The sequence below is a fragment of the Primulina tabacum genome, chromosome 10, assembly GCF_025594145.1.
Source record: "Primulina tabacum isolate GXHZ01 chromosome 10, ASM2559414v2, whole genome shotgun sequence".
NCBI lineage: Eukaryota > Viridiplantae > Streptophyta > Magnoliopsida > Lamiales > Gesneriaceae > Primulina > Primulina tabacum.
Window position 1 is genome coordinate 2,804,029 of NC_134559.1, and position 13,558 is coordinate 2,817,586.

General features: G+C 33.1%; 1 protein-coding gene across 2 annotated transcripts; it reads left to right on the forward strand.

The window, feature by feature from the left end:
* Window positions 1–335: 335 nt before the first annotated feature.
* LOC142506180 (axial regulator YABBY 1-like) lies at window positions 336–3,652 on the forward strand. Of its 2 annotated transcripts, none has more exons than XM_075619350.1 (7): window positions 336–651; window positions 1,057–1,209; window positions 1,441–1,555; window positions 2,439–2,487; window positions 2,827–2,902; window positions 3,277–3,351; window positions 3,431–3,652. In XM_075619350.1, exons 1-7 carry the CDS (start codon window positions 544–546, stop codon window positions 3,497–3,499), a joined length of 645 nt encoding a protein of 214 aa, XP_075475465.1. In that variant the 5' UTR covers window positions 336–543; the 3' UTR covers window positions 3,500–3,652. The 2 variants fall into 2 exon arrangements, with proteins under 2 accessions (XP_075475465.1, XP_075475466.1); XM_075619351.1 differs by having other exon boundaries at window positions 336–534.
* Window positions 3,653–13,558: the final 9,906 nt, after the last annotated feature.

Below are 13,558 nucleotides of genomic sequence, written 5' to 3' on the forward strand. Positions count from 1 at the left end.
ATATAAAATCACCTAAGCATTCGAAACTCGTAATTTTGAACTCCCGGCAGTTCATGTCGATAGATTCGGAATAGACCACTGATCAAATTAAATCAGACATAAAAATTCACTCATAGAAGATTATAACATTTACCAATCAGTTATCAATATTTAGTTTGTAAGATAATAAGTAGTAAATATGTGCATACATGACAGTAGTATATAAACTTGTTAGGTCCACACATATATGCATACACCTCACTCGTTCACTTCAATCTCTTTTGACAATTCAAACCTACATTCCACAAATAACAATATCAATACTAATAATAATAATAATAATAATAATAATAATAATAAAAGAAAACAAAACATTGAAAAGGATCAGATCCGAGGCTGTTAATGTGTCAAGGCCCAAACTCTCATATCAAATGATATATACATACACAGAAACCTTGAATTATCCAATCAATCGAGATCAAATCATCTCTGTGGATCATCAGAGAGCTAGCTTGGGAAGCTAACTACAGCACAGGAAAAACAAGAATAATTAGGGTAAAAACCATGTCCTCTTCATCTACTTTCACACCGGACCACCACCACCAGCAGCATCTCTCCCCCTTCGACCAGCTCTGCTATGTCCACTGCAATTATTGTGACACTGTACTCGCGGTATACACATATAATCACCGTGATCTTTTCAAGTTCTGTATACCCTTTTTTTGGTTCCATGCCTTACTTGAGCACGAAATCTCACAAACCCTTCAAGCTCTTGACTCGTTTTCTTGGGACAAGTGCTTTGTTTTGATCAAAGTAATCGTTGCCTGAGTTCTTGAAAAATGGTTCCTTTTTCTAGAAATTTTGGGTTCGGCTGAAAAATTATTTGTTCTGCAAGTATATAGTTTGAGAAATATACATTTTGTGTAAAACTAGGAGTATGAGATTTTTTTTATTTGAGTTCCATGTTTAGATCCACACTTTAGTTAAATATTTAAGGGAAGTCAATCACTTTGCTTATTTCATGGTAGCGTTTTGACAAAAAAATTTGATATATGTTTTTTTCTTGAATTAATTCAGGTGAGTGTTCCTTGCTCAAGCTTGTTCAAGACTGTTACTGTGCGATGTGGGCATTGCACCAATCTTTTCTCAGTCAACATGCGTGGATTGCTCCTTCCAGCTTCCAATCAGCTTCATCTCGGTCATTCTTTCTTCTCCCCTCAGAATCTTCTGGTATTATATATAATTTATGATCTGATAACTGTTTAGGGTTTCTAAATGAATGTGACAGCAAAATTTGATATTTATAATTTAAATCGTAGGATCTAAGCAAATGTACCATGCTTATTGATTTTTCTTCTGATTCATATTTATGATGTTGGAATGAGAAAAAATTTGTCTTTCCTTTTGTGTCTTTTTTTCCCTTCTGAACTTGCCATTCAAATATGAGTGCTTCACTCTCAGGACGAGATTAGGAATTCGCCATCCGGCTTACTCATGAATCAGCCAAATCCAAACGAGTCATTGATACCGGTTCGAGGACTCGAAGATCTTCCTAAGCCTCCAGTAGCTAACAGACGTAAGATTTTGCAAGTTTCCTGTTTCCTCAGCTAATTTTAACTGCATTCTTCAATATTTAGCAAATAACCATATACATGTTCCGTTTAAATATAATTTAGTTTTTCTTCTATTTCCCTTTTATAATTGATTTATGTGAAAGACTGATTTATCCAAACTCGTGATTCCTCTCGTTGCGGCTTTGAGTGTTTGGAATGGTTATCACATTTCTAGCTACCAGTTAATTTCCTTCATGTTTTGCTAAATTTATCTTGTGCTTTTTTATATTTATTTATTAAAAGTGATCAACTATTGCCTTTAATTCTACTGCGGTCAATACAAAATTTTCTGCTAATACTATCTCATGTTCACCATTTATTATCGATTTATGGTATCTTTTGGATATATATGTTCGACGAAAAAACAGGCAGTAAGATGGTATAACATGGTGTTTTTATTAGCCTTTTTCCATATCTAAACCGATGTTTAACAATATTGTACTTTTATTCTTCCGGAACCCTGTATTCTTTTTTTCCACGAAATCTTATTTGATCGTCTGATTTTTCCCAATATTATCTGGGTTTTTGTTATTTATTTTTCTGAACTCACCATTTTAATTTTTCGGAAACCTTCTGGTTGGTTTTTCTGTGTTTTTGTGCCAGTGTACATATATATGTATAAAACACTAGATAAATAATTTCTCCCCCGGGAATCTTGAGAAAGCCGAAAAGATATACTTGAAATCAAAGTCATTATTAGATAATGATGAAAAGTAGTAATGAAAAGAAAGAAAGCGACAGTGAAGAAAGTGAATGAATGCTGCAGAAAATTTAAATAAAGTCAGCCAACTGAACAACAAACGGTGTCCGCTTTTTTCTAAGCGCTGTGTTTGTTTGTATTTCCAGCTCCGGAGAAAAGACAGAGAGTGCCTTCTGCTTACAATCGCTTCATCAAGTAAGTATAATTAACCACAAGAAATATGTAAATTATTTCATATTTTTTGGATAAAACGTAAACTCAGAAGATATAACGAATGCTGCATACTGGACAATATCATCCATTCCACTGAAATTATATATATGCGTATTCTTGCATATATGCGTTCTTTCTGCTTTTCCAGCTTCCATTCAATAGCAAATAATTTAATGCAGTTTTCAGACCCTTTAGATATAATACATATATATTTTAAAACATATAATTAAATAACATTATAATGTAGCATCATATATTAAAAAATCATATATGAAACGTATCATTAAGAATGAAAATGACATATGCTCGTGAAATTTTCAGGGACGAGATCCAAAGAATTAAAGCTGGAAACCCTGATATAAGTCACAGGGAGGCCTTCAGTGCTGCTGCAAAAAATGTAACATCCAAGAAAATTATATATATATATATATATATATATATATATAAAACAAAATGTTGTTAATATACATACATAAATTCACATACCTATCCTCGAGTTCATGGACACGGAGGGGCGCGACAGCCCTTCAATATTCAAAACGTTAAAGTATCAGGTTTTATGAAAATCTTTTTTAAAATTTATTTTTTTTTGAACTTTTCTACTAATTGTTTGATTTTATGTTTTGCATGTGAGTTGCAATCGTATGTGTATTTAATTTCTTTCCTATACATGCGAGCTAGGTCTTAGAAAAATCGTATTTTTCGGCGAAAAGTACTTACATCTGGATGTTTTTTTTTTCCAATTGTATGTTTCCATGATGTGTTCAATAGTGGGCTCATTTCCCACACATTCACTTCGGGATGATGCCTGATCAACCAGTGAAGAAACCAAATGTTTGCCAGCAGGTACCTAAAAACCCTAATTTTTCACGAGTTAAATTTTGCGTATCGATTGAGGTTTAGTTTCGTTTTTCCATATTTGTAGGAAGGAGACGATGTTCTAATGAAGGATGGCTTTCTTTCTGATGCTAATGTTGGGATTTATCCCTATTAATAAGTTAAATAATTATCGGTGTTTAATTTGTATGGGAATCTGTACGTGTTGTCCTTAATCTGAGAATTTCTCCATTTCATGACTTTATAATTATGCGGTGTTCGATACGAATATCTTCTTAATTAATTAATTTAGCTTCAAAATATTATGTTATTTATAGCTTAAATTATATTATTTGGATAAATTCTTTTTTGTTGAAAAATATATTTAAAATGTGTGTATTGAATATTTGAATGTTGAAAATAAGAGTTGTAAATATTGAAAATTAGTGTGTGATGATGTAGGTAATGATGTATTTTATTTTTGGATTATTTGTAAAGATTTCCTATAAATAGATCTCTCATTTGTGAAGAAAATCACAATTGAGTAGAGAGAAAAATATTATAAAGTGTGTAGTTTGGTAAATTTTGAGAGTTTGAGATTTTTACTTTTTACCATAAATTTTTACTTTTTCACAACACGTTATCAGCACGAAGCTCTAAAAGTCCTCCATCCTTTTCCAAGCTCCAAACAGAAGAAAAAAGTAACAAAAGTAATAATATTTATTTTACTGTTATTTATTTATTGTGTATATATTTAATATATAATATAATATTATTATTAATAATAAAAATACATTTTTCAAAAACTTGTTATAAATCCTGGGAGGATGTTAAGACGACATCCCACACTCCCGGTAAGGGATACGACAAGTATAAAAGCCTATAAGATTTTTAAATAAAATATCTTATGACACATCATTATAATAATATGATATGATATACATAATTATTTAAATATGTCTAATATTATATACACCATTCAATCACTACAACTTTCTCTTCTTCTCTAAAAAATTATTCTTCACTAAATTTTCGAAGAAAAAAGAAGATGTCTTTCTCAAGGTTATTTTTAATTATTTTGGTTATCATACTCACGAGTCTTTTATTTATCGGAGAATATCCTCCTCGTGTGTTTTCTTTATTTTTACAAATGCTTGTACTTGTTGTTTATCCATTACTTTGTATTGCAATATTCATTAACTAATAAAATGCATCGTAATTTTTTTTAGTACCACCATGTCAAATTTGACAAAGCTCGAATTTGTTGCGCTCGACATCACGGGAAAAAATTATATGCCATGGACTCTCGATGTAGAAATGCATATTGAGTCATTGGGTCTAAGTGAGACAATAAAAGAAAATGGCATATCGACGTCACAAGAAAAGGCAAAAGCCATTATATTTTTGCGTCGACATCTCGACGAGGGATTGAAATGTGAATATTTAATTGAAAAAGATCACATGGCTTTGTGGAAAGGATTGAAAGAAAGATTTGAACATATAAGGGAAGTTATACTTCCGACCGCCCGTGATGAATGAAATATGTTAAGATTCCAATATTTTAAGAAAGTCAGCGATTATAATTTAGCGATGTATCGAATAATCTCGCAGCTAAAATTTTGTGGACATGAGGTCACAGAATCGGAAATACTTGAAAAAACATTTTCCACGTTTCATGCATCAAATATTACTCTACAGCAACAATATAGAGTACGTGGATTTGCGAGATATTCTGAACTCATCGCATGTCTTCTTGTGGCGAAAAAACAACGAGCTATTAATGAGAAATCATCAGTTCCGACCCACTGATCAACAGCATTTCCAGAAGTAAATGCTGTAAGTAAAAATGAATTTAAACCTGGAAACCAAAATCAAATTCAAAGACAAGGTTTTGGTCGAGGTCGAGGTCGAGGTCGAGGACGTGGACGTGGAATTGGCCGTAGTCGTGGTCGAGGCCGTGGTTTTGAAAACAATAGAGATAGTTATTTTTATAATTCATCTCAAAAAAGTGTCACAAACCATCCACAGAAAAGGCATCATGAGAATACAAGTGTTAATGATAATCACTCAAAAAGATATGAAAGTTCTTGTTTCAGATGTGGTACTCCAGGACATTAGTCCAAAATTTGTCGAGCCCCTGAACACCTTTGTAAACTTTATAAAGAATCATTAAAGGGGAAAGAAAAGGAGACCAACTTCACTGAACGCAGTAACCATTTGAGTAATTCAACTCATTTTGATGCTGGTGATTTTATGAATGATTTCTCTGGAAATGATCAATATGTTGGTGAGATAGAAATGAACAATATTGATGCTGCAGATTTTCTCAATGATTTCTCTTAAAATGAACAATATAGTGGTAGAATATAAATGTACAATAATTTATTTTTCATTTATCCATATAATGTTTTATTGTATAATTATGATATGTGTTATATTTAAATATATATTGCCAGTAATTTTATTTCATTGCATATTTTTTTGAAGTTCAAAAAATGGAAAATGCTATGAGCAAAGCTGAAGCTTGCATACCCGATAGTGGTACAACGCACACTATCCTCCGAGATAAAAGATATTTCTTGGAACTAAAACCAACAAAAACAACGGTGAATATAATATCAGGTCCTGTAGACTTGATTAAAGGATGTGGTAAAGCACAATTTTTGTTACCTAATGGTACAAAATTTTTTATCAATGATGCTTTATATTCACCACAATCGAAAAGAAATTTGTTGAGTTTTAATGATATATATTCCCATGGGTATGATACTCAAACAATGAATGAAATGAATAAGAAATATATGTGTCTTATCACATATAAATCAGGAAAGAAATATGTGATTGAAAAACTACCAATGCTCCCTACTGGATTGCATTATACACATATAAGTCCGATTGAATCAAACATGATAGTTGATAATTCTTCAATATTAACCAATTGGCATGATTGATTGGGACATCCTGGTTCAACAATGATGCGAAAAATTATAGAAAATACACATGGTCATCCGCTGAAAGACCAGAAGATCTTTCAGAATAATAAGTTTCAATGTAAAGTATGTTCTCTTGGAAAACTTATTATAAGACCATCACCAGCCAAAATCAAAACTGAATTACCAATGTTTCTTGAACGTATTCAGGGTGATATTTGTGGACCAATCCATCCACCATGTGGACCATTCAGATACTTTATGGTATTGATTGATGCCTCCAGCAGATGGTCACATGTATGTTTATTGTCAACTCGAAATGTTGCATTTGCAAGATTACTTGCTCAAATAATAAAATTGAGGAATCAATTTCCCGATTATACAATCAAGAAAATTAGACTTGATAATGCTGGTGACTTCCCAAACTTTCAATGATTATTGTATGTCTATGGGAATCATTATTGAGCATCATGTTGCTCATGTACATACACAGAATGGATTGGCTGAATCATTGATTAAACGTCTGCAAATGATTGCTAGACCAATGATTATGAAAACAAAGCTCCCTATTTCTATATGGGGACATGCAATTTTACACGCTGCTTCATTAATTCGCATCACACCAAGTGCATATCATAAATACTCCCCATTGCAGCTTGTATTTGGTAAAGAATCAAACATTTCTCATCTGAGAATTTTGGATGTATGGTGTATGTGCCTATTGCACCACCGCAACGAAAGAAAATGGGACCTCAAAGAAAGGTTGGAATTTATATCGGTTATGATAGTCCATCAATCATTCGATATCTTGAACCTCAGACAGGCGACGTGTTCACAGCACATTTTGCTGATTGTCATTTTATTGAGGAAATCTTCCCAATGTTAGGGGGAGAACAGAAACATACCGAAAAGGAAATTACATGGTATGTATCATCATTGTTACATCTGGATCCAAGAACAAAACAATGTGAAAAAGATGTACAACAAATTGTACACTTGCAAAGAATAGCCAATCAAATACCAGATGCATTTGCTGACACAAAAGGGGTAACTAAATCATATATACATGCTGCAAATGCCCCTACTCGAATTGAAATTCCAAAGAAACAAATTGAAGATACTCATGATGTCATTAAACGCCTGAAGCATGGAAGGTCAGTCGGTTCCAAGGATAAAAATCCTCGAAAAAGAAAATTTATAGAGAAACATGATGATAACAAAATAAAGAATGATGTTCCTGAAGAAACACATGATGATCACAAAATAGAGAATGGTGTTCCTGAAGAAACACATGATGATGAAAATATTCTGTCAGAACCACAAACTGACGAGAATCATGAAATCTCTATCAATTACATTAATACTAGAAAAATATGGAATCGAAAAGATATAGAAGAAATTGATGATATATTTTCTTATAATGTGGCAATCGACATCATAAATGATAATGAAGATCATGAACCAAAATCTTTTGGTGAATGTAAAAATCGGCAGGATTGGATAAAATGGAAAGAAGCCATCCAGGTTGAATTGGATTCGCTAAATAAACGTAATATTTTTGGACCTATAGTCCTTACACCTGAAGGTGTAAAACCTGTTGGATACAAATGGGTTTTTATTCGAAAGCGAAATGAGAAAAATGAAATAGTGAGATATAAAGCTCGACTTGTTGCACAAGGTTTTTCTCAAAGGCCTGAAATTGATTATGAAGAAACGTATTCTCCCGTGATGGATGCAATTACGTTTCGGTATTTGATTAGCTTGGCGGTATCTGAAAATTTAGAAATGCGTCTTATGGCTGTTGTTACAGCTTACTTATATGGAACACTTGATAGTAATATATATATGAAAATCCCTGAAGGATTTAAGATGCCTGAAGCACAAAGTTCAAAACCCAGAGAATGTTATTCTGTGAAATTACAAAGATCATTATATGGGTTAAAGCAATCTGGTCGAATGTGGTATAATCGACTAAGTGATCACTTGATGAAAAAGGGATATGTAAATAATTCAATATGCCCTTGTGTTTTCATTAAGAAAACAACATCCGGATGCGTAATTATTGCTGTATATGTTGATGATTTAAACATCATTGGAACGAATAAGGAAATTCAAGATGTTGTGTCATACTTGAAGGAAGAATTTGAAATGAAGGATCTTGGAAAAACCAAGTATTGTCTGGGTTTACAAATTGAACAAAAAGAATGTGGAATGTTTGTTCACCAGACAAATTATACATAAAAGATCCTTAAAAGTTTTAATATGGATAAATCAAATCTTTTAAGTACTTCAATGGTTGTTAGATCATTAAGCATAGAAAATGATTCATTCCGACCATGTGAAGAAGATGAAGATATTCTTGGTCCAGAAGTACCAAATCTAAGTGCTAACGGTGCCCTTATGTATCTTACAAATTGTACAAGGCCTGATATATCTTTTGCCGTAAATTTGTTGGCAAGATTTAGCACATATCCAACAAAGAGACACTGAAACGGAATTAAACATATATTCCGTTATCTACGAGGAACGACAGACTTGGGACTTTTGTATTCAAAATATGCTAATCCAAGTATAATTGGTTATGCCGATGCTGGATACTTATCTGATCCACACAAGGCACGTTCCCAAACTGGATATGTTTTTACTCGTGGAGGCACGTCAATTTCTTGGCGTTCACAGAAACAAACGCTCGTAACAACTTCATCAAATCATGCCGAGATTATTGCACTACATGAAGCAAGTCGTGAATGTGTGTGGTTAAAATCAATGACCCAACATATCCAAATCTCATGCGGATTATCATTCGACGAGAAGCCTGTGATACTATATGAAGATGATGCTGCATGTGTTGCTCAAATGAAAGAATGATACATAAAAAGCGACAGAACTAAACATATTCCTCCTAAGTTCTTCGCATTCACCAAGGAGCTTGAGAAGAATAAATGTATTGATGTTCGTCACATTCAATCAAGTGAAAATTCATCAGATCTCTTCACAAAGGCGCTTCCACGTCAATATTCAGAAAGCATATATATAATATTGGGATGCGCAATCTACGAAATTTGTAAAGAATTGTTCGTGTCAACATGAGGGGGAGTTTACGTGACTGCACTCTTTTTTCCTTGCTATGGTTTTTATCTCACTGGGTTTTTCCTAGTAAGGTTTTTAACGAGGCAGTATAAAAACACATAATGAAGACAATCATTATGATCATCATCACAAGGGGGAGTGTTGAAAAATATATTTAAAATGTGTGTATTGAATATTTGAATGTTGAATATTTGAATGTTTAAAATAAGAGTTGTAAATATTGAAAATTAGTGTGTGATGATGTAGGTAATGATGTATTTTATTTTTGGATTATTTGTAAAGATTTCCTATAAATAGATCTCTCATCTGTGAAGAAAATCACAATTGAGTAGAGAGAAAAATATTATAAAGTGTGTAGTTTGGTAAATTTTGAGAGTTTGAGATTTTTACTTTTTACCATAAATTTTTACTTTTTCACAACATTTTTCTCAATTTTCTTTTTCCATGTTACTTTTTGGGCGCTTACCCTTTAAACGAATAATTCTTAAAATAAATATGGTATAAAATTTAAACTTTTTTTTTATTATTATTTTAAAACGAACTAATAGTCAAAAGACATTCCATTATTAAGTACATATCTTGCATTAAGTGAAGCAGGCCCAAATGTTGTCTAATTAATAACATTCGAAGGAACCAAAGTTTGTCAAATCATTATTACTATTTTATTGACCGTGTACTTCTTTATTATACATAAATATGATCGAGATTTTGCCATGCTTTGGTATAACTAGGACACTTTAATTTTTAGAGTAGGTCTCTTGTGAGACGATCTCATGAATATTTATCTGTGAGACGAACTCAATCGATATTCACAATAAAAAGTAATATTTTTTCATTGATGACCCAAATAAGAGACACGTCTCACAATATACGACTCGTGAGACCGTCTCACACAAGTTTTTACCTAATTTTTGAATTATATTAATTTTACAAAAATTAATTTGCTCCGACAAACATGGAATTAATCCATAATTAATAGCGAAATTTTTAAGGCGATCTAGGTTTAATAATATATAATGTTTTAGCGATCAAGATGTTTTTGGTTCCTTTTTGGCCGGAAAAATCTCATAGCGGCTCTAGATATATGTTGCATGTTAATAGTATACTCAATGATATATCATGCTCAAGCATTTCCCTCATCGATCTAATATTGGAAAAGAAAAAACTAAAATCGAATTCGACTCGAGTGCATGTCGAGTTACTTAACCCTTGATCTAACCAGACTCGAGTTCATGTCGAGTTACTTAACCCTCGATTTTTTCAGATTTTATTGGAATATATTTTATGAATTCCTTTTTTTTAGAAAAAAAATCCTAATCCAAAGAAAAACGGGTAATCGATTCAAGCTCTTTCATATGCAATACAAATTAATGTTCCCCTGCATAGGCTGACATATTGGGCCTGCATAGGCCTTGTTAAACTAGTGTTAGACCAAAAAGTATATATGGGCTACATTATGGGCTAATAAATTGGGCCTCCGTAGTCATTATAAAACTCCACGTTTGATTACATAATGGGTTTATATATTTAGCTTGGCCCCAAACTGAATGCCAATCTGGAAACCGTTTGGGCTTCGATAAACAAGCTTAAAGTTGTCCGATTGATTTTCCCAATTCTGGGTTGGAATTTTTTGTTGTTCGTTTTGTTTGTACAATTATAGAGAATTTTATATAGTAACATCACTTTCATTTTCACACCAAATATATCCTTGAACTGAAAAAGATAAACGGGAATAAATAAATACTGAGCCAAAATTGGATGACAAATCTTTTCATTTCCATATTAATGGTTACGCAGGCAGGAAAGGGTGTATATCACAAAATCCGTCAAAAATGTAATTAGATTTTGTTACAATGATAGTATTTTTATTAAAATTATTGAATCGATTTACTATGACGAACTTCACGAATGTGGAGGGGCGAAAAACACTTTTTTCCATATTGTTATACCATAATAGATATACACAAAAACTCTTGTGAACTCGTCTCACGGTTTAAACTTGTGAGACGGATATTCGACCTGACCAAACTCGTATTATATGATATGGATGGCCAGATGTGTGGCTAAGGAGGGAGAAAAGTGTTGTACCATCTTGCCAAGCTCCAATTTGACTCCTAAAAAAAAAAAAAAAAATTTAAAATGGTACACAAATTCACCTGCCCCTCTTTGTTCCTTATTTGTGAAACAGTTGTATTTTCTTGCCTTTTGTATCTCTGTACAAAGCATAAATTTCATTATTTTTATCGAACAAAGACAAAACCCCATTAATGGTTCTGTGCATTTCACTAGTTTTGCTCTGCTCAGACTGTGTGGAGGAAAAAAGAAGTGGAAGTTTAGGTGTTAAGTACCCAAAAATATAATCGAATCAAGAAAACAAAAAATAAATAACCATGAAAAAATGAATTGAGTTGAAGTTAATTAAATTTTAAAAAAAATTTGGACTCAGTTCATTTAATCACACAAAAGATTTTTTTTTTATTTATTTTTTGCATTTATCTGGACTGACGTTTTCATTTTTCTGAAAATCAAACTAAAACATAATAACATTTATGGGGTGTCGGACCTATGAGATTTGGGATCAACATTGAACTTATGTGTGGGAATTGACCTTTACATGTCCGTTTCACTTGCCATTTTCGTCTTTCATACACAAAATGACCTTTGATGTACAGTATTAAAAAAAGGGGAAATCAAAATATTTATTTAAAAAACAAACGAGAAAAAACTTACGGTGGATACCAAAGCATTATGAGACAGGGAAATGTATAGTGATAGACTAAAATCATGAATGTTGGGAAATCATGTTATGTAAGAAGACATTGTTTTTATTAATTCGAATTGGATGGTGATATTTGATTTGATGAAGAGGTAAACATGTTCATTTTATTGTAAGGTTCATGGGTCTATCTTTTTTGGGTCCTGCAATCACAGCTCACATGATAGTCTATGGAGCCCACTCACAGAACTCTCATTCCTGACAGTGGAGTACGTGCTTCCCCAGATCTCGAACCCTAAACTTCTGTCCAGACCATAAGTACTTTGATTATAGAGGCTTGACAAAAAAATTAAAAATTTAATTCAGAGAGAGAATAAGAAGCAAAAAATGGAACAAAAATATCTTTGGATTTGTTGATACTCTGTCTGTTCGTGACAAACGAAAAAAGAAATGTTGTCAATATGAATCAAATTATTTTGATTTTAATTTAAAGTTTTTATCATTAGGATAGATCCACCTTTTGTTTTTTTTTAAGAAAATATAAAATAAAAGGTTTTAGTTTTATAACTTAGTTGTAGGATCAAGATTCTTATATGGTGGTGGAGCATGATAAATGGGCCTAATGTAAGCAAACAAGACATTAGAAGAATCCTAATGCTACAATATGTCGTATCTACAAAGCTAAATACTACCCAAGAGGGGATTTCTTAAATGCCAATATCGGGCATAACCCAAGCTTTGCTTGACGTAGCATTTTGGCTTCCCAAGTAGTGTTAAAGAGAGGCTATAGATGGAGGATCGGTGATGGTAGTCACATCAACATTTGGACGGACCCGTGGCTTCGTGATTCCACAAATTTTTTTGTGGAAAAAGCTATGATCCCGGAATTACATGACTGGACAGTGCAAGATTTGATGGTGCCGGGCTCACGAGAATGGGATCATGAAACCATTGAAGCTATCTTTGAGGTCAGGGACACTAAAGAAATCACGGAAATTCCACTAGTACAGATACAACTCCAAAATAAGCGAATTTGGCATTTCAGTAAGAATGGGGCTTACTCAGTAAAGTCAGGCTACCATGTGGCTATGAGCTTGGATGTGAATCTTGAATCAAGGAAAATACAAGGCAACTGGAAGGCCCTATGGAAGGTGGATGTCCCTCCAAAGATTAAAAGCTTCCTCTGGCGAGCTTGTAGAAAGTGCCTTCCTCACCGCATTAACCTGCAGAAGCGAGGAATTCAAGTGTCAGCTTTATGCGTGGTGTGCAACAAGGACATGGAGACTTCATGGCATACGTTTATTACCTGCCCATACGCAAGAGAATGTTGGGCCAATGCGAAGCTGAATCGGGTAGTGGAAGCCCAAGCCGAAGTAGCAGAAGGTTTCACACAATGGTTATTCAAGATCATCCAAGACCTTAGCGGAGCAGAATTGAGAAAGTTCGTAACTATCATATAGGCTATCTGGAAACAAAGGAACTCCGCGTTATGGAACAACCA

What these genes read in the sequence shown, in the direction of transcription:
- LOC142506180 (XM_075619350.1), top strand. Translation starts at nt 544, where the DNA reads ATGTCCTCTTCATCTACTTTCACACCGGACCACCACCACCAGCAGCAT. An exon ending in GCTTACAATCGCTTCATCAA is followed by an intron (nt 2,488 to 2,826) that starts GTAAGTATAATT and finishes TGAAATTTTCAG; the next exon opens with GGACGAGATCCAAAGAATTA. An exon ending in TCAGTGCTGCTGCAAAAAAT is followed by an intron (nt 2,903 to 3,276) that starts GTAACATCCAAG and finishes TGTGTTCAATAG; the next exon opens with TGGGCTCATTTCCCACACAT.